General features: G+C 37.5%; 1 protein-coding gene across 1 annotated transcript in view; it reads left to right on the top strand.

The window, feature by feature from the left end:
• The first annotated feature begins 658 nt into the window (after window positions 1-658).
• Window positions 659-21,683, top strand: part of zc3h18 (zinc finger CCCH-type containing 18) — a 60,134-nt gene continuing 39,109 nt past the window's right edge. The window contains 9 exon segments of the mRNA XM_052097559.1: window positions 659-833; window positions 3,188-4,119; window positions 6,208-6,292; window positions 6,851-7,005; window positions 7,120-7,215; window positions 7,550-7,707; window positions 8,181-8,210; window positions 8,464-8,575; window positions 12,336-12,622. Of these exon segments, the coding sequence (XP_051953519.1) occupies window positions 3,199-4,119; window positions 6,208-6,292; window positions 6,851-7,005; window positions 7,120-7,215; window positions 7,550-7,707; window positions 8,181-8,210; window positions 8,464-8,575; window positions 12,336-12,622 (1,844 nt within the window). The 5' untranslated portion in view covers window positions 659-833; window positions 3,188-3,198.

Genomic DNA, 21,683 nt, shown 5'->3' with positions numbered 1-21,683 from the left:
ATAAATCTCAAAAATGTTGATATTCAGATTCAGATATCAAGATTAAGAGGAGCACAGACATTCAATAAAGGTGTCGAGATGAGATTTAGTGTATGGTCTAGAAAATGTTAAGTACATACATAGGCTATCCCATTCTCTCCAGTTCTTTAATGCAAAAACATCATTATAAAAACAGCACACGTACAATAAAATGAATCAATGAACGAACAAACAAACAAACTAATGGAATTAATTATGTGGATCTTCTGGCCAATTTAATTATTCAATTTACTAAAACATTTTCTTGCATGTATGCTTTTTACATATTTCAAAGATTTACAATCACACATGAATTATTTTTTTAAATAAATATAGCCTAATATTTTCTTTCTTTTTAGGCACTTACAGTTATGAATATAAAATGTCCCCAAAATGAAAATAATATTTAGGCAAATAAAGTAGAAATAAGTTCTTCTGTCAGCAGCCTTTGACGAAAGTTATGCCATTTCTGGTCAGTTAAGTTAATGACTATATTGATATTCTTAAGCCAATTATGCATGTCAGACAGGCAAAGATGGTGTAACTGTATTAACAATTGAAAAATAAATAATCTGTTGATTCCATTTCGACAGACTGTAGCAGAATGAGGGGAAGTCATCGTGTCGCGTTTTGATGACGTCCGAGTAATGGCCGCTCTCAATGTGTCGTGCAGGGTTTGTGCACTTCTCCGGTAAAGAAAATTAAGAATCCTCTCAACCGATCGTTCATTGTTTGAGCACCGTAACCATAAGGAAAGAGAAACCGGGGACTCCATACACCGAGACCCTGTCTCCCAAGACTCTGTGGCTTGAAAGGTGACCGAATGTGTTTTAATACGCGATCTGCGTGTGGTTTCAGGAGGGAGCGCTTTATTGTTGTACGAGATTTTAGCCAGTGTGTAGTGAAGAAACGACATGCAACTTCTTTGACATGCGACATGCGCGAATTTAGATTCAGAAAGTAACGTACGAGTTATGTAAAGGCAGCTTCCGTGCGTTAAGTGGCGTGATCGTGCGGGAAATTTCGGAAACTATGTGGGGTTTTCTCTTGAGCGGGCAGGATTCGGGCCTGTTAGCCACTTCGCCATCAACGAGCCGTCCCGTTCGGCACATTGACTAAAGATTAAGCGGATAGTAAGACATGTGTCAGTCACTCCTCTCATGAATCGATTGCCTTAAATCTGAGAAGGTAAACAAGTTCCAGATGATTCAGTTATTGGCCTTTGTGTGGTATGGAAAAGTTGATTTGTTAAGTTTTGGAAGCGGTCACGTTAGCAGGCTAACGTTGAGCTGTTATAATAGATGCATTCAGGGGTCATTTTACAAGGGGTTTATTTAGGCAAGACTACCCTTATATACACCAATCGGCCACAGCATTAAAAACACCTGCCTAATATTGTGTAGGTCACACTCGTGCCGACATAACATCGCCAACCCACATCTCAGAATAGCATTCTCACCACAGTTGTACAAAGCGGCTATCTGGCCATTTTCTGTTGAACTCTCTCATCAACAATGCATTTCTGTGCACAGAACTGCCTCTTACGGCACGTTTTTGACAATAATACGCTGGAGACTGTTGTATGTGAAAATCCCAGGAGATCATGCCATGGTCCAAATAACTTAGATTAAATTTCTTCCCCATTCTGATGGTTGATGTGAACATTAACTGAAGCTCCTGACCCGTATATGAATGATTTTATGTACTGCTATGCTGCCCCACGATTGACTTGATTAGATAATTGCATGGATGATTGTTTGTGCCAGACAGTCTGGTTTAAGTATATCTGTAACTGGTGATCTACTGGGGTTTTCACACACAACAGTCTCTAGAATTTACCCTGAATGGTGCCGAAAACATCCAGTGAGCAACAGTTCTGTTAATGGAAACGCCTTGTTGATGAGAGAGGACAGCAGAGAATGGCCAGACTGGTTCAAACTGACAAAGTCTACGATAACTGCAATAACAGCTCTGTACAATTGTGTTGAGAAGAATATCATCTCAGAATGCTATTCTGAGATGCCTGTTGGTGCAGTTTTGGATGCACAAGGGGGACCTACACAATATTAGGCAGGTGGTTTTAATGTTGGGGCGGATTTTGCTATAGTAAACATAGTGTCTGCCAGAAAATCATTAGTTTTACAGTGTTTAATGCAAACACGAAACTGGTAAATTAATTAATCACCACTTTCATAAAATATAAATTATTGGAAAATATTTGTGTTATTTTGGTAATGGTACATTTTTATAAGGGTACCTGTTTGTGTCATATTAGTTCCAGATATACACTACTAGTCTAAAGTTTGGACACTCCAACATAGATTTTATTTTTAGTATTTTCCACATTTTAGAATAAAAGTAGTAATCAAAAGTACAAGAAAACACAAGTGAAAGAATAGCATTTATGTAGTGACTAAATAAAATAAAATAAATCAGTTTAAATGTTAGTTTTGAAAGAAATGTGTTTGCCTACAAATCTTGATTTCAGGTATTTAAGCATACACCTTTAAATCATAAAGTTTTCAAGGCCTTTGGATTCTATTTGTTTTATTATTATTATTATTATTCATGAGAAACATAAATTCATTAATGTATGTCCAAATTAGTAATTGGCAACCGATATGGGTTTTCAATGGCTGATATAAATTAACAAACATAGTACAGTTAAACTTCAGCAAATCAGATGTACACTACATTTTTGAAACATATTTTTTATTCAACATTTACTTGAATTTGCATTTTAAAAGAAAAAAACCTTGAAAACCGAAAGCTAACTATCCATTGACATCTATTGGAACTGACACAAAAGAAAGTTAACACTTCTGTTAATCGGCCAAGCGAACACTGTTATTGGCCAATGCTGATAATCGCAAAATGGCCAAATGTCCGATTAATCGGCCTGGCTGATATTGCGCTCTATCACTAGTCCAAACATTTGACTCATAGCAGATCAAATATATTTATTACATTTTTATGACATTAAAATGACTTCTGAATAAGCATCTCAATATGTTTTCTGGTATAAATTGTTACTTAAAAATTTTATGTAATGCTATGTATTTAATGTAATGTCAAAGATAACCCATTTGTTAACTTAGTAAGACTGGCTGATAAGTTGATATATTATTGTTAAACAAACTAATTGGGTGCAATTGAACGTCAACTGCAGAATTCTTGCCAATGGATACACCTGAGAGCCCCACCCAGTCCCCCCAGTCCCCTGAGGAGGAGGAGAAGGGTGTCTCTGACAGCGAGCTGCTGGAGTCACCCGAGTCACCGACAGAAGACAAGGGAGTGTCGGACAGCGAGCTTCTGAATGATGATGAAAATGATGTTGAAGAACAAGTTGGTGGATTAGGCTTAGACTTCGATGATGGAGACAGGTTTGCAGCTGGTGGAGAAGATCCAGAAGAACTTTCAGACCTGGAGGACTACAAGATGGACCGGGAGGAGAAAGACGCCCACCAACAAAACCGTGTTATGATGTTTCGAGGAAGCAGGCAGAACGTTAGCCAGTCTCCTGGGGAGGAAATTCTAGACACGCCTAGATCACCAGACCCTGAGTCACCCGGACCAGAACACGATCTACCGTTCACCCCAGTGGAGGAGGAGAGGGAAGACACCAGAGTAGAATATGAGGAGGATGACAATGGGGTTGAAAAAGCCACCAATTCTGGCCCTGGTTGTGCTGAGCTGGAGGAAGAGGATGATGAGGAAGAGGAGAGGAGGAGGAGAAGGGTGGTAATGGAAGTGAGTGATTTGAAGGATGAATCTTCCGTATCAAGAGATCTGGATGAGCATGAGCTGGATTATGATGAGGAGGTTCCAGAAGAGCCGAGCACTGCTGCTCCTGACGAGGATGACGCAGAGAAAGGTCCTGCTGGGGAGGATGGAGAAGATGAGGAGGAAGAGGATGAAGAGGAGGAGGAGAAGAGGAGGAGGAGGAGGAAAAAGGAGAGGAAACCTATTCTGCCTCCAGATAATAATGACACGCAGATGAAAAAGTATGAGGACTCCAGGGAGAGAGGCAGAAGAGATTTGTTCCGTGATAAAAAGAAAGATGATGATGATGATGGAGAGATTGATGAGGGAGAGATAGATGTAAGTATGTTCACATAACATCTTGTGTGAAGACCATATCATTATTTGAGTTGTTAAGTCTCAGTTCACCACAGTTTAATGTACAGAAATCATTGCGTTCCTTATTAGCTTCAGAGCAATTTATACCAGTATGAGTAGAAATGTCCTTGACAGCTAAATAACAAGCAGGCACCAAACTAAAATCAAGCAATCTAGTTGATTTTATGCCCTCTCGTTCAATTGAGACTTTTAGAGCCTGTTTTGCTACTTTCAAAAGAACTAGCAATTTAAAATGTCACAAGACTTTAAAGTGGTCATACAAAAAATTTTAATCTTTTTTTCTGAGGTCCCCTTATAATGTTAGTCAAGCCATATTTTTTGCACTAAAAGCATTGGTTTTACATGACCATTTCCCTCAAAAATCAAATGGGTGGGTTTGGCTTCTCTTACTTTAAGACTATGTCATTTCCACCTTCGCATGTGAAATTAATTTGTTCACATCAGGGTTGTGGGTTAGCTGTCGGGTCCAATACAGTTAGTGCTTCCCAATCCTTCAAGAACAGACACTTTGCAATGACTTCAGTTGTGAGAGCCCCATTTTCATTTTGCATTTACATGCATTTCATAGCCGGTAGTATCTATCTGGATATTCTTTGGATAATGACTGTGATCAGATCTGATCAAAGTTATCTGCGCAAAATGGAAAACACTACTTGCATCTTAGACTGTAGTGTAACCTTAAGGGAATAGTTCACCCAAAAATGAAAACTCTTATCATTTACTCACCCTCATGCCATCCCAGATGTGTATGACTTTCTTTATTCTGCAAAACAGCTTTTCTTAATTCAGCTTTGTAGGTCCATATGATGCAAGTGAATGGTGATCAAATATTTGTAGCTCCAAAAAGCAGATTAAGTCAGCATAAACTTAATCCATCAAACACCAGTGGTTAAATTCATGTCTTCTGATGTGATCCAGTTGGTTTTGGGTGATAGCAAACCAAAATATAGCTCCTTTTTCACTGTACATCTTGACAGCAGTCTCCTTGACTGCATCATGATTTCAAGCTCGATTACACTTCCTATAGTGCCATCTAAGTGCTCTGTGCATGCCTTAAGTACTAGAAAGTGTAATCGAGCTTGAAATCATGATCGTGCCTAGAGACTGCAATGGCAAGTTGTACAGTGAAAAAGGAGTTATACTGTACTTTGGTTTGTTCTCAATCAAAACCAACTGGACTGCTTGGGAAGACATAGATTGGAGTCTTCTGGATTTTGAACTGACTTTATTTCTTTTTTTGGAGCGTCAACGTTTTGGTCTCCATTCACTTACATTGTATGGACCTACAGAACTGAGATATTCTTCTTAAAGTCTTTATTTATGTTCTGCAGAAGAAAGAATGTCATTCACATCTGGGATGGCATGAGGGTGAGTGAATGATGAGAATATTTTCATTTTTGGGCAAACTTTCCCTTTAATTACTTGTGTAGTTGTATGTGGAAATCGAAAATTTGCATTTTCTCCTACTTTGTATGTGGTCAGAATCCATGTTTGACCACCTCTGAATGTGGTTTCAATGATCCGATCACAATGTGTCTTGGGTGCATTTACACCTGTATTTAATGTGGTCAGGTGCTATCCGATAACAATCCAATCACCAAAAAGCATGTAAGGTGTAAATGGGGCCTGCAATTTTTAGTGCGGCAAGTTACAGTAAGATTTACTTTGAAATCTTGTATTTCAAAAGAAAATGATCACATATATAATAAATTTGTTGTCTAACTTTGTGTTTCTTATGTATCCTGAGACAACTAAAAATGACTTTGTTGGTTTGTTTGTTTTGGAATGTCACAGGAAGTTATTTTGTAGTTAAGTGTATGCTCAGATCATAACAGTTGAGGAAGCATTTGAATACAGCATCTTGCTCCTAGTTAAACCGGGGGAAAGGACTTGGAGCAGAAGATAATTTTTTATATAAAGTTATCACCACATTGACACATACACATACTATAAATATGACCTACCTTTGTTTTTAAAAAGATTGGTAACTAGTAACTAAGTAATTTGTAATGATGTTGTACCATAAAGTGCTTATACTGTTGTTTTCAGGATGATGACCTGGAAGAGGGGGAGGTGAAAGACCCCATGGACCGGAAGATCAGACCCAGACCCATCTGCAGGTTTTTCATGAAAGGTAGTTCTGCTTCATTAATAATGATTTGATAGTTTCTCTGAATAGCTGATTTCCTGTTGGTACAACATGTCTAAATGTAATGCTGAAATGAGCCTGCTTGTCATTCTAATTTTCACCTTTTGTCATATTCTTGTGTTATCTTGGTAGTCTTCAATTATTGAAAAACAAATATAGAAATGTGTGCAAGGGTGATATATGCATGGCACTGTTTTTTCTGTAATAGAGTGTGTGTCCATATTGTAACAGTAGAGGGAGCAATTGAATGCAGTATGCTAACTCATCTGCAGAGCAAATCCTGCAGTTGGTTTCATGATGACCTGAGATATTAACATTGAAAAGAGTTTTGAAATTATTCTTTACAGTGTTTACAAGTAAGCAGTACATTTACCTTTCAAATGTTAACCTCCCTTTTTCTTTTACAATTTTGTATTGCCAATAACATTTTTGAAAAAAATATCTGACAACTGACAAGTTCCTATAGGATGAGGTTTATTTGATTTTCTTTTTTAATAACACAATATATTTGAATATCAAATTGGCTTCTCCACTTTCTGCTAGGAAACTGCACATGGGGCATGATCTGTAGGTTCATCCATCCAGGAGTCAATGATAAAGGCAACTACTCCCTCATCTCCAAACCAGACCCTTTCTCCCCAAACGGAGCACCTCCTGGAGGAGGAGCTCCTCACCCCCTCATGCCTGCTAACCCCTGGGTACACAACCTTACAGCTCATTTTCCACTCTTTGTTTTTTTTTTCTAGTGTCAATAGAATTGCCAACTAAAAAGTTAAAAACTGGCATATTTAAACGTTGAATGATTCTTTCAGGGAGCCCCTGCTGTAGAGGAGTTGCCTCCCCCTCCCCCTCCTGCAGATCCTCCGGTGGAGAGCGCCTGGGAAAGAGGCCTTAGACATGCCAAAGAGGTACCCTTCAAAGAATAGTTTATCCAAAAATGACAGTTCTGTCATCATCTATTCTAGATAACATGACAAAATTTTTTGTTTTTTTTTGAGGGAACTTGTCCATTCAAATGAGTCTGTAGTGTTTTCTGCAGTGGATTTGTGACCACGGAAATTGTCTGCACTCATATCATGATGCATGTGTTTTGACATTCGTACTATGCTAAAATGATAATGTGAAATGTCTAGGATGTGTAAATGCACCTACTCCATTGAAAAATGAAGCCCTGCTCCAGCTGGCGGATGGGGGATTGCAGTTTTGAATAACTCTTGCCATTTGTTTTCTGCATTTCATTAGGTGTTGAAGAAAGCCACCATCCGTAAAGAGCAAGAACCCGATTTTGAGGAGAAACGCTTCACTGTAACCATAGGTGAAGATGATCGAGACTTTGACAAAGAAAATGATTTCTTCAGGGAACGTGGCTATCACATCACCAGAGAGATCAGAGAACCTGGGTATGGAACAGTAACTAATCAGTTTCTGGTCAGAGTGGTAATATGTTTGGTCTGTGTAATGTCTCTGCTCTGCATTTGCAAAAGTTGCATAAGAAATGCTAGTTTGATATGGACATGTCCTGCTGTGTGACATGCTGTATTTCATCTAAAACTATTTGAAACAGCATATATATGCTTTTCTTTTAAAATTATGATTGTAACTTCTATGAACTCACTTTTAATTCGATTACATGGAATTTTGGTACTTTTCAAAATCTGTTTGTCACGCTTTAGGACAGTTTGAAAATAAACATTTGGCAAAGGCAAAAAGGTGTTTAAAATATACACTTCCCCTTATACATTTGACATTTTAACCTAAAATACTAAAGTTATGCATCCCATAAGTAACCATAATCTGACCAAGACCAGACCAATTAATACACAAGTGAACAATTGATCTAGCTGACTAATGTTTTCCCCTGTCTAAATTGCAGAGATTTAGAGTTCAGAGATCCAGGTTATGGGTAAGTACGACAGTAAACCAAAATATTTCCCTTCCAAAAAACATTACAAAGTGGCACCCATATACAGTGGCTCCAAAAACTTTTTTTGTTACAAAAATATTTACAAAATTCAAATTAATATTTAATGCAACTGCAAACAAATGAACAACTTTTTAGGGCCACTCTAAAAACAGCTACCACCTCACCCTTCACTTAAATGTACTGTACATTTTATCATTGTTCTCAACTGTGGTTATAATGACTCTCTGGTTAGAGACCCATACGGCGACCCGTACTACGATTACGATATGGAGCCTTTTTGGCGAGGAGGCCAGTACGAGAACTTCCGAGTGCAGTATACTGAGACTCCAGTGCAATACTACCCTGTGAGTACATGCTGATAAAATACTCTGATTTTGTTGTCTTTTTTTATGATTATTTCTTCCAAAATGCTTTTATCATGAAGCATGCAGCTACAGGTCTTAATCAGTTTTAAATATTTACAAGGTGTAACTTCTGTGCTACTAATGTCACCGAAATAAAATTAAAAGAATAATGGCTGTTTTCAAACTGGTCTTCCAAACACTCCCCATGTCTGCCATTTGTTGCAAAAACAGATAGTTTTGCCCCAGACTCACAAAGCTGGTTGAGCCAATGTTGCTATGTCAGTCTGGTTGGGATGCAACTTACGTCACAACACATTTGATAATTATCACAACTGGTTTTGACATCATAATGAAAACAGACATGCACCCAATATGTGCACATTGAATAAGCTGTCAGATTTCCAGTATTGGTGATTACATTCAAAGTGGAATCGGGGTAACGGGCGAAAAGTGAAAGGTTTTTGCTTGCATGTGACTTAAAAGAAACGGAGCTGTTATGCTAGTGCCAAAAAGTGTCAGAAAGGAACTTTTACATTAAGGGACAGTATTATGGAAGCCCAGGAGTGCTATTAAAAAAAGAATGAAGGAATAAATTATCAGTCTATTAATTTGAAAATAAAAATGTGAAATAAACAATTTATAAATGGACAAATAAATAGACACATTTAAATGTGAATAAATAAACTAATTTATAAATGGATGCATTTAAATGTGAATAATCAATTTATGAATGGACAAATAAGACAATTTTCGTGTTTAAAAATTGTGCATTAGTAAATAATATTTATTTATAGGTATAAATTGTCATTAAATGTAGCAATAAATGAGTACTTTAAAAGCACCTTCAAAAGATATTTGGCAGTTACCTTTCTTAATTTGTTTGCCAGTTGCTTTTCCTCATCCATTTGCCAATGGCTTTTCTTTTTCGTTTTGATTTTTCTTTTCTTTCTCCAATTGAGAATTGAGTTAATAAATGCCATTGGACTGTTGACTTGAGAGCAACAAATGAACTTTCAACTCCGTTATAACACACACCCCCTCTTCCATGTGCCACTCGAAGAGGATGTAAGAAGGCCTGTCATTGGACGATGGTACGAGCAGTTTACGTGATCTTATTGGATCTGCGAATCCCATGCGTACGAAACAGATGCGAAGCATATCAGAAATGAATGGTGGCTCGTTTGATGTTACTGTGTAATGCTGAACGCAGCCCTACCTGAGCATGCATAGTGATGCTTGTCCAGGATGGGAGCTGGTTATCGTGATGCTGTTAACAGAACCATCCTCCCGATGCCCTCTCGTTGCTCACGAGAGCAAGGGCAACAGCTTGAGTCGCTGGAGAAAGCAATGGACTTTCCAGAACTTATACTTAAGAAAATGCACATCTCCGTTCAGTTATATCACATTCATTTTGAAAACACTATATGATCATCTTTAAGTATTTTATTTTTATTATTATAATTACCTGTGTATGAAAAGGCAGACTCTCAGAATGACATACAGCTGATGACACAGAGAAGGCCAGCGAGCACACTTTTGTGGAACGAATGGTAATGTTTAAACTAATGTTATGCATTACTTGTGTATTACAAAAGTGTCTCTTTTAAATGATAATATAAAAAAATACACACACATATATATATATATATATATATATATATATATATATATATATATATATATATATATATATTTCCACACTAACCTGCTGTGTATATATTGGTGCTGCACGATTAATCATATCGCAATCGCGATGTCAGCCAGTGTGATTATATGACGGCAAATGCTGCGATTTTACAGCATACACGCACACCTCAACCAACGCATGCTAAATTCTCGTGGTCATGTATGAACTATTAAAAGAGGTAAACGAATTGAACTATTTCTTTTATGTTATGTGAGTTGAGCTACCACTTTATTATTTTTATTTGTGGACTTTAATACATTAAGTATTAACTGATGAAATTTTGTTAATACGTTTATCGCGTGGTTGATGAAATGCTTTGTTGATTGCTCAAGATGATTATGTTTATTCATTATGATTATGATCACCATGCTCTAAGTTTTGGAAATTGTGGTATGAGAAAGATTTCTGTTTTGACTGAAGTACACTAAAATGCTTTAGAAAGAAAAAAACCTAAAAGAGTTCTACAATAGGACTTAAATAAATCATTTATTTGATGTTAAATTGGTTGGGTAACTGTGTGTAGTTCTGTAACGAGTGGTATATTAATTTCATGATTACCACCGTCACAAGCTAAACACACAATGTACACATTCTTTTATCACATTCCTCTTTTACAATTGTAGTCTGGATGTTACGAATTTAACATCTTGAATTTTGATTGAAGTTACATTTTAATTGTACCTGAATCGATTATGTTATAGGCAAAATGTAATTGACACAGATAATGGCAATTAACATGTCAAAGATGTTTGAGGTCAAATGTGTCCAATTTAGTCAAATAACCAACAAGAGTTTTACCCCTTCACTGCTAGAATTTTGCATAATGAAACAGTCACTTAATTTTTACTGGAAGAAAAAAAAAAAGACCTTCTGGTTTTGTAAAGGAAATGTAACCCGTTTTTAAGCCTTATAAACAGAAACAGTTTAGCAAAGTTTCATTGTGTACCAGTGTTTATGGTCGATAATCTCACAGTGCACAGAAGGTACTGTATATGGGCTTTGTTCACAAATATGGCAGAGAGAGCGGGCATACAGTAATGAAACTGTTGAATAGCTGTAAGGTCAGGCAGTGAATCAATTGCTTTAATAACCTTTAATAACCTAAAAAAAATTTGTTTTTGCTGGTCCGGTGTTAGACATAATTTTTTTGACTGTGTGACGTCACTTTCCACCCCTTGTGGTCCAAATCTCTCCAAGCCAGTGGCGTTCATTTGTGCTTGATTTGTGTCGTTAAAAGAAACACTGTAACTATTTCCCTTCATTAGATATAGCAAGAAACTTTTTGGGAGCAGTGACATCACACTCCACTCCATGTGGTCCAAATAGGTCTGAACCGGTGTTGTTCATTTGTGCTTGAATTGTGGCATTAAAGGAAACATCATAACGTTTTCCTTTCTTTGTATTAAACAAGATAGCTTTTGGGAGCCATGAGATTTTGCAGGTTTAACCCCATGTGAATCACTCTCACCTGTCTCCATCGTTTGTGCTCACTTCTTATTTTATTTTTATTTTTTTATCTTGTCAAGGTGTCTAAAACACGAACAAGACGTCAAAGCTAACGTACGTTTACACTGAAATCGGTTATAAAACGGACACTAAAATGCGCTCAATGTGAACAGCCCCTCAGTCTAAAACGAGAACAAAATCCTTTTTAATATGCTGTTTTTATTGCTAATCTTAAAACATTAAACACATTTAAATGTGTCTAATGTATTTGTCCATTGATAAATTGGTTTATTCACATTTTTATTTTCAAATTAATAGATTCATATTTTTTTCCTTCATTAATTTGTAAGTAGCATTCCTGGGCTTCCATACAATGTTTCCCCCCTGGATTGTATTTTTTATTTATAATTATATTTAATTGTTTCATGCTATACTATGTATACATAGGCCTTGAATAAAATATTTAATATATATATATGTTGTTGTAAATTTAAACCATAAAACCACAATTTAGATTTTGGGGCATTTTTGTCAATTTCAATGGCATTTTTGCCCCAATCCCCCGTTAATTTCTGACCCTGGTGCCAAAGTGTTTTATATTTAAGTGTGACTTTTTGCTCATATCAGGACCGAGAACGGGAGAGAGATCCTCATGAGCGCCACCGTGAGAGGGAACGGGAGCGTGAGAGAGATCACCGCGAGCGGGAACGCAGGCAAAGAGAGCGGGAGAGGGAAAGAGAGAGGGAGCGAGAGAAGGAAAGACAGCGCAGGAAGGAAGAGTGGGAGAGGGATCGTCTGAAACGAGACGAAAAGGAGGGAAGGCCGAGAGAGCGCCCTCCCAGAGAGCCACGAGAGAAGAAGGATGACAAGGAGAAGCCACTCAAACCGCGTTCACCCACAAACATGCCACCCAGGTGAGTCTCCAGCTTCTAATGTGTGTGTGGACAATATTATCTGTAGCAAACTGAATTTGAGATGATAAACTTATACTATCAACCCATGCTCATTACTCTTTGCTCTGTCAAGACCTGATTTATACTGGGCTCAGCCTTCGATGGCCAAGGTTTAATTGACTAGAGAAAAGATGCATTGAATGCCTCTTCATATTGTACAGTAAAATGGCAAAATCTGGGGAAATCTGCTGGTCCAGATTTGTTTAATTTGCCACTATGCTACTTCTGGGTGTCAGGGGAGCATGCATTTTTATCAGTCTGTTTAAATTAGTGTACTTGAGGAAGTTATCGCTGGATTTTCTTGTTGGCACTTAATTTTGGATTGATGGATATTCTGACTGCAAGCATTTTCTGCTAACTTTTAGAAACTGCTGCATCTTTATTTAAATAAATGATTATTATTGTGATGTGTCGACGTTGTGCCAATGATACAATTAAACAGTCTGATAAATGAAACCAAGCCAAATTACAATGATGTGGATTTAATGTAGACAAAAGAGCAGACTGTGTTCCCAAATAGGCTGTGATTTAAAACACAGAGTTAAGGGCATATTTTATACAAAAGTAAATTTGATCATCATTTACATTTACCCTAATGTGGTTCTAAACCCATGTGACCCCTTACTTCCATTGAACACAAAAAGGAGATCTCTCAGGGAGTCACTATTCAATTTACTTTCATTGCACCTTTTTTCATTCAGTAAAGATGAATGGTGACTTAGGGTGGCAGCCCCTATTATTCTTGCATCTCCTTTTGTGTTCCACTGAAGAACCAGTTATTGTTTGTTTCCTGCGAAAAGGACTAGAGCCCGACCAATATGGGATTTTTGAGGCCGATACTGATTTTAAAGGGGGGAAAATTCACATGTTACTGATATGGTGGCCAATGTAGTATATTTTTGAGCTGGAATGAAAACAGACCTTTTCTATGTGGATTGTGCACTAGTTATGCATAGATTAAACTTCAGTACTGCATGTTCAGTATCAGTCAGTTGCTATTCTTTTAAATAAAGAATAAATTAAAGTTATAGCTAAATAAAGATCAGTACTGTATGTTTAGTATCAGTCAGTTGCTGATCATTTAAATAAAGAATAAATATAAATACAATAAATAGCTAAATAAAAATCAGTACTGTATGTTTAGTGTCAGTCAATGGCTGACCATTAAAATAAAGAATAAATTCAAATAAAATAAATAGCTAAATAAACATAAGTAGTACTGTTTAGTATCAATCAAATGATATTTTAATACTGCCAGTCAATTAGGGGCAGGTTGTAAAACAAGAAGCATTTACACCTGCTGAGTCAAGAGATAAACCGTGGCAGCTGTGTTACACCGTATTCAGCTATACAAGTTGAGGGGAAACTTTCAACGGTGGAAAACCAGAACTTTTTTAAATATTACATTTTGTAAATGCAACATCTGGAATTGTTCGGTTGAAGTTAGGTACCAAACTGCAAATCCTGAACAGAACAGTTTGGTGAATACATGTTTACACATTAACTTCCTCTTTGCTGACTAGGTGTCAAAGTAGCTACCTGGTTACTATAAGCTCTTTTGTCACAAGAGTAAAAGATTGATGTTGTTTATTTAATATTCAGCATTGTGTCTCACCAACTAGGCAACAACATAGCGTGAAATCAACACTCAACCTACACAATCCACCACCGCACTGTTGTTTTCTGAGCTGCAAAAAAAACAAACCGTTAGCACCTTACCGTGAAGATGCCACTTAACTCAGCACCGCTTAATGGATTGTGTCAACGATGGTGCCGCAGATTGCCGCCTCTGTATGGAGCTCTCCAATCTTTTTCCAGTCAGTTTTACCAGGGACGAACTGCTGAACATTCGGCAGCACATACCAGATAATCTTTTCCCGGTTTTTGAATATTCAGATGTTTTGCTGGACATTTTAGTCGGAGGCCCAGCTGTGTTGTTTAAACTCTACGAGATGCAGGCGAGGGAAACGAGCTGGTGTGCTGGTTAAACTGTCAGTGCGGTGTTCAAACAGTACTGCCGAGCATTCATCTAGCGAATCTCCGCTCTCTTGACAACAAAACTGATGAACTACATCACACACGTACTGATAAGGACTTCTCAAACTCTGCTGCACTGTGCTTCACAGAAACCTGGCTGAGTGAAGCCATTACTACCTCTGCCGGGCTTCTGGCTGTTCAGTGCGGATCGCATCACGGAGTTAACGGGGAAAACGAGAGGCGGTGGAACATGCTTTTACATCAACGAAAGTTGATGTACAAATGTTACGACGTTAAAGAGGATGTGCTGTCCTAATCTGGAAGCGCTCTTTATTAACTGTAAGCCGTTGTACTCGCCGCGGGAGTTTTCTTCGTTTATTCTAGTGTGTTTACATTCCTCCAAACACGTCTGGGAACATAGCGCTGCAACAGCTGGCTGATCAAATCACAGACACAGAACAATACCCGGACTCCATTATTATTCTTGGGGACTTTAACAAAGCAAATCTCACACGTGAACTGCCCAAATACAGACAGCACATTACATGCCCCACCAGAGACAGGAATATATTGGATCACTGCTACACAACAATAAAGGATGCATATCGCTACCTACAGGCAGAAATTAAAATCAACAAAGCCAGTTGTAAGGACTGTAAAGAGAGGACTAATGAAGCAGAGCTGGAACTACAAGCCTGCTTTGACTGCACTGATTGGAGTGTTTTTGAAGCTGCAGCTACAGACCTGGACGAGCTCACAGATACTGTTACATCATACATCAGTTTCTGTGAGGACATGTGCATCCCTACTTGGACATTTTTATCATTCAACAATGATAAACCATGGTTCACAGGAAAACTCGGAAAATGCCAGAGAGGATGCTTACAGGGGTGGGGATAAAGTCTTGTATAATCAGGCCAGGAACACACTGAATAAGGAAATCAGAGTGTCTAAAAGAAGCTACTCTGAGAAGCTGAAAAACAAGATTTCAACTAACGACCCTGCATCAGTGTGGAGTGGCCTGAAACAACTTACTAATTACAGGACTCCTGCCCCCAACCCTGTGGTGGACCAACTACTGGATGACGACTTGAATTTGTTCTATTGCAGATTCGAAAGGCCCAATTTCACACCCCACACGCACTCAGACCTTCACTTCACACAAACATTAACACCTTCTGCAACCCCCCCTCCTGCTACACAACCTGCGCTCAAGATCTGAGAAGACGATGTGTACCGTGTCTTTTGGAATCTAAGGTCAAGGAAGGCTTCAGGCCAGATGGCATCTCACCAGCATGCCTTCGTTCCTGTGCTAACCAACGGGCCACCAACTTCACACAGATCTTCAATAGATCACTGGAGCAGTGTGAAGTCCCATGCTGCTTCAAAAGCACAATTATTATCCCTGTCCCTAAGAAACCAAAAACCTACTTAATGACCACAGACCTGTCGCCCTGACATCTGTGGTCATGAAGTCATTTGAGAGACTGGTGTTGGCCCACCTGAAGGACATCACTGGACCCTTTCTAGATCCCCTTCAATTTGCTTATCGAGCAAACGGGTCTGTGGATGACTCAGTCAACATGGGATTGCATCATGTCCTGCAACATCTGGACAGACCGGGGCCATACGCAAGGATCCTTTTTGTGGACTTCAGCTCGGCTTTCAACACAATCATCCCAGCTATACTCCGGACTAAGTTAAACCAACTCCCTGTTCCCATGTTTATCTGTCAGTGGATTACCAGCTTTCTGATGGGCACAGGCAGCAGCTTGTGAGGCAGGGAAAATTCACTTCCACCACCTGTACCATCAGCACTGGTGTCCCCCAGGGATGTGTGCTCTCCCCACTACTCTTCTCCCTCTACACCAATGACTGTACCACCAAGGATCCCTCTGTCAAGCTCCTGAAGTTTGCAGACGACACCAATGTCATTGGCCTCATCCGAGCATTTTAAGTAAATACTTAAACCAAGGTCACTGTTTACTGTTGTTGCATTCTTGGATTGCATGTTGCAGTTGTAAGTTTTACAAAACTTTCTATTACAAAGTTGTTTATTTACAATTAACATTATCACAATAGCCTCCACTCTCATTTTCTTTTTCCATTTCTTCTCATTTTATCACTGTATATCTCTTACACAACCTCACAATCAGATTACCTGTTTGATTATAATCATGCCATGGGAAGTTTCCAGGAGACTTTGAGAAGTCAGATTGCATTGGATCTGCGGTCTTGATCCTCTAGTTCTCAATTCATGTCAGGTCTTTATTTTCCTGGAGAGAAAAAGAGAGATTCGCTTTTCATTAATTAGTTCAAGATAACCGGATAGATTGGCAAATTTCCGCCTTGCTTGTTCTCAGAAAGGGGGAAGTTTTCATTGACACTGTATGAATATGAATCTGCCCCATGATACTCACATGGAGTCATTTATCAAATGGATATTGGAAGAGAACGAGTCACACCTTCTCACTTTGTTTGACTTCAGAGAATGTAGTTGAGGTTCAAATTTCGCCTTCACATAAATGAAGAAATATGATCCTTTCTGTTTTAAAAATGTGTGAAACTAATCGTAAAAAAAAGTAAGCAGCTTTATTTTAGAATCTGTTGAAGCCAGAAGTTTACACACACTTAGGTTGGAGTCATTAAAACCAATTTTTTTTAACCACTCCACAGATTTAATGGTAGCAAACTATAGTTTTGGCAAGTCGTTTAGGACATCTGCTTTGTGCATGACAGGAGTAATTTTTCCAAACATTGTTTACAAACAGATATTTTCACTTTTAATTGATTATATCACAGTTCCAGTGTGTCAGAAGGTTACATACACTAAGTTAACTTTGCTTTTAAGCAGCTTGGAAAATTCTGTGGATGTATTTTAAGACCTACCTTCAAACTCAGTGCCTCTCTGCTATTTGTCCATCATGGGAAAATCAAAAGAAATCAGCCAAAACCTCAGGGGAAATAATTGTGGACCTCCAAGTCTGGTTCATCTTTGGGAGCAATTTCCAAATGCCTGAAGGTACCACGTTCATCTGTACAAACAATAGTACGCAAGTATAAACACCATGGGACCACACAGCCATCATACTGCTCATGAAGGAGACACATTCTGTCTCCTAGAGATGAACGGAGTTTAGTGCGAAAAGTGCAAATCAATCCCAGAACAAGAGCTAAGGACCTTTGTAAAGATGCTGGAGGAAACAGGGAGACAAGTATCTATATCCATAGTAAAATGAGTCCTATATTGACATGACATAAAGGCTGCTCAGGATGGAAGAAACCACTGCTCCAAAACTGCCATAAAAAGCCAGACTACAGTTTGCAAGTGTATATGGGGACAGAGATCTTACTTTTTGGAGAAATGCCTTCTGGTCTGATTAAAAAAAAAACAAGACATCAGCCATGAAGTTAAAGCTTTGTCACAAATAGGTGTTCCAAATGGAAAATGACCCCAAGCATTCCTCAAGTTGTGGCAAAATAGCTTAAGGACAACAAAGTCAAGGTATTGGACTGGCCAACACAAAGCCCTGACCTCAATCAAATTTTTTAGGGCAGAACTGAAAAAGCATGTGCGAGCAAGGAGGCTTACAAACCTGACTCCAGTACAAACCAGTTCTGTCTGGAGAAACGGGCCAACATTCCAGCAACTTATTGTGAGAAGCTTGTGGAAGGCTACTCAAAATGTTTGACCCAAGTTAAACAATTTAAAGGCAAAGCTACCAAATAAGTGGATGTAAACATCTGACCCACTGGGAATGTGATATAATCAATTAAAAGCTGAAATAAATCATTCACTCTACTATTATTCTGACATTTAAAATAAAGAATTGATCCTAACTGACCTAAGACAGTACATTTTGTTCTATGATTAAATGTCAGGAATTGTGAAAAACTGAGTTTAAAAAAATGCTCTTTCTGCAAAAATACATTAATGACAGAATTTCCAAACAGATCTCCTAAACAATCATCTTCTCCTCTGTTGGTTAGACAAACAGATATTCTTGCCAGATATTCCAGAGGTTGTTTTGATCGTGCCATTGTGTTTAAATTTAGGGAAACCAGTGTGATTATGGCTGGCTTAAAGTTGTATCTGCATATTAAGCTGGAATAGTAGAAAGTATTTTAACTGAATGAAAAAAGTACACACTTCAACAACTTTAAGTGTGAAAATCTATAAACAAGTTTCAGTTCCACTGAGATCATTGGATGTGGTTTACTGAAGTGCCCCATGATTTTATTGACAATGACAATGCTGGATTTTGATTGTAAATTAGGCTGGCCATTTCATACTGCTAGAAGAATATTTAATTGTTCTGAAATCAAATATTCCAAAATTAATTGTTCCATTTAGGGCTTTTGCAGTGGCAAAATATTTTTTTTTAATCACCGCAGTGTTTAAGTGCAAACCAATGCCGTTGTATGCTGGTTAGGGGGAGGGTGTGTGTACAAGTTATGCATTTATTTTGGATCAATTAAAAAAAAAAAGTGTCATTGAACGTTTCAGTTCCACAGAGATCATTGGATGTGGTTTAGTGAAGTGCCCCATGATTTTATTGACAATGACAATGCTGGATTTTGATTGTAAATTAGGCTGGCCATTTCATACTGCTAGAAGAATATTTAATTGTTCTGAAATCAAATATTCCAAAATTAATTGTTCCATTTAGGGCTTTTGCAGTGGCAAAATATTTTTTTTTAATCACCGCAGTGTTTAAGTGCAAACCAATGCCGTTGTATGCTGGTTAGGGGGAGGGTGTGTGTACAAGTTATGCATTTATTTTGGATCAATTAAAAAAAAAAAAGTGTCATTGAACGTTTCAGTTCCACAAAGATCATTGGATGTGGTTTAGTGAAGTGCCCCATGATTTTATTGACAATGACAATGCTGGATTTTGATTGTAAATTAGGCTGGCCATTTCATACTGCTAGAAGAATATTTAATTGTTCTGAAATCAAATATTCCAAAATTAATTGTTCCATTTAGGGCTTTTGCAGTGGCAAAATATTATTTTTTTTTTTATCACCGCAGTGTTTAAGGGCAAACCTATGCCAGTGTATTCTGGTTAGGGGAGGGTGTGTGCATATGATGCATTTATTGTGGATCAATTTAAAAAAAAATGTGTCATTGAACGTTATATAATTTAATCTTTATAAAATAACAAAGACAAAAATTATTGTTGGCTTTGGTTTCATATTTTCTGTATGTTATTGCACCAACATCAGTAGCATGTACACATGTTATTGCCTTCCTACATCAGTAACATGTACAGTAAAATATTTCAGAATGTCAAAGTCTGTTTAATATAACAAAATTAAAATATTCAACGCAACTAATTATCAGTATAATTAAAGCTTTTACATTGTCAGATGTTTAAAAATATTGTCTGGTTTTAGAGAGGACCTCAGTTAGAGGTTCTGTTAAGCAGTTTGTTAAACAGTTAGACAAGATGTGAAATAGGCATCATATGGCTGCACAATTAATCGAAATAAAATCGAAACCGCGATATGACCTTGTGCGATTATTAAACTGGAAGGGCTGCGATTTAATTAAATATTCTGCTCTCTTCAAAGTTTATTTGTGCTGCAGTCTACATTAAGTTGGAGCATTGATGGTATTTTTAGAGCTGCACTCCACAACTCCCCCTCATACAGAGTAACAGAAGTGCTCAGAGTTCGGTTCCGTTTGCTTATGTGGTCTAAACGCAACCTGCATGAAGCGTTTTTATTATTATTATCTGCGGTAGCAGCATCTCAGTCTCCACAAGGTATCGTAATAATAACACGGAATACAAGATGGGGAATAATTCAAACATCTTTTTTAAATGCTTGCCGAGCAAACAGCATTAACAGTAACACCTGTAGAGTCCAGAAACATCTCTTCATTCTCCTGTCATTTGTTTACCTCACGAGAGTGCGTGTCGCACTTATTACACTCCCCGCGGAATATTACCAACATCCAACAATATGAAAAGGAACATACATATAATAAATCTATATTAAATATTTAGTTACTATAATGCATTACTAAATTAAATATAATAAAATAATTAATACAAATAATTAAATTAAATGGTGACAAACTAATAAAAATTTTCACTTTAAATTGAATTACACCAATGGGTTATCAGTTCAACTTCAGTTTGACATAAAGCCTCATTCTTTAGGAATATCTTTTATACAGTAAATAATAGTTTGTATGAGCCAACTAGTTTTTACGGCCTAGAATAAAGAGTAACATTTATATTGAAAAATTATATTTTGTGTTTATTGCATTATTCAATCAATCAACATTATTTTTGACAGCAAAAACTAGGCAACAACAATGGTTTAACCAACAGGGAAATTCAGCTAACAGTGACATTGAGCAGAAAGTTTACACCTAACCAGTTTTGACAGAGCTGCTGATAAAAAGTTAAATGATCAGCATCGATTGATGAGATAAAAAGAAAATTGTAGATCGTATCGGATGTTAAAATCCTGATTGGAGCATCCCTAATATTCAAGTTGACTGTTTCAAAAACTAATGATGATGATGATTAGTGGGCTGAGATCCTGTCACAAAATTGACAAAAAACGATAACATTTGAATATGAAGAAGACATTTCACTGTTTATATATTTAATTGTTTATGGTGAACTGAAAAAAGTCTTAGTTAGGCTCTTTTTAAGAGGGCTCAAGAGTGAAAACCCCAGCAGCCTTTTTGCAGTTGAACATGTGGAAAACCTCATGATCGCAGTTGAAATCACAATCACAATATTTTTCAAAATAATCGCAATATGAATTTTTGTCCAAATCGTGAAGCCCTAATGCATCATGAGGATTATTAAACAATTTTAGTTCAATCATAGTGTTGATGAAAATATGAGAAATAAATAGCATTGCAAGATATTATCAATGCACTACAACGGTGTTTAAGAAGAAAAACCTAGTTGAATAAAACCATGTGCAGTCATATTTTGAGGATTGCCCTGTCTGAGCCGCATTAGCTGAAGAACTGAAAACCGATAAACTGAAGCGCTATCCTAGTGTGTGAATCACCTTT

The sequence above is a fragment of the Xyrauchen texanus genome, chromosome 29 (genome assembly GCF_025860055.1).
Source record: "Xyrauchen texanus isolate HMW12.3.18 chromosome 29, RBS_HiC_50CHRs, whole genome shotgun sequence".
In the NCBI taxonomy this organism is placed as follows: Eukaryota; Metazoa; Chordata; class Actinopteri; order Cypriniformes; family Catostomidae; genus Xyrauchen; species Xyrauchen texanus.
Note: the sequence above shows the minus strand (reverse complement) of the source record. Positions and strands in the feature narration are given on the sequence as shown.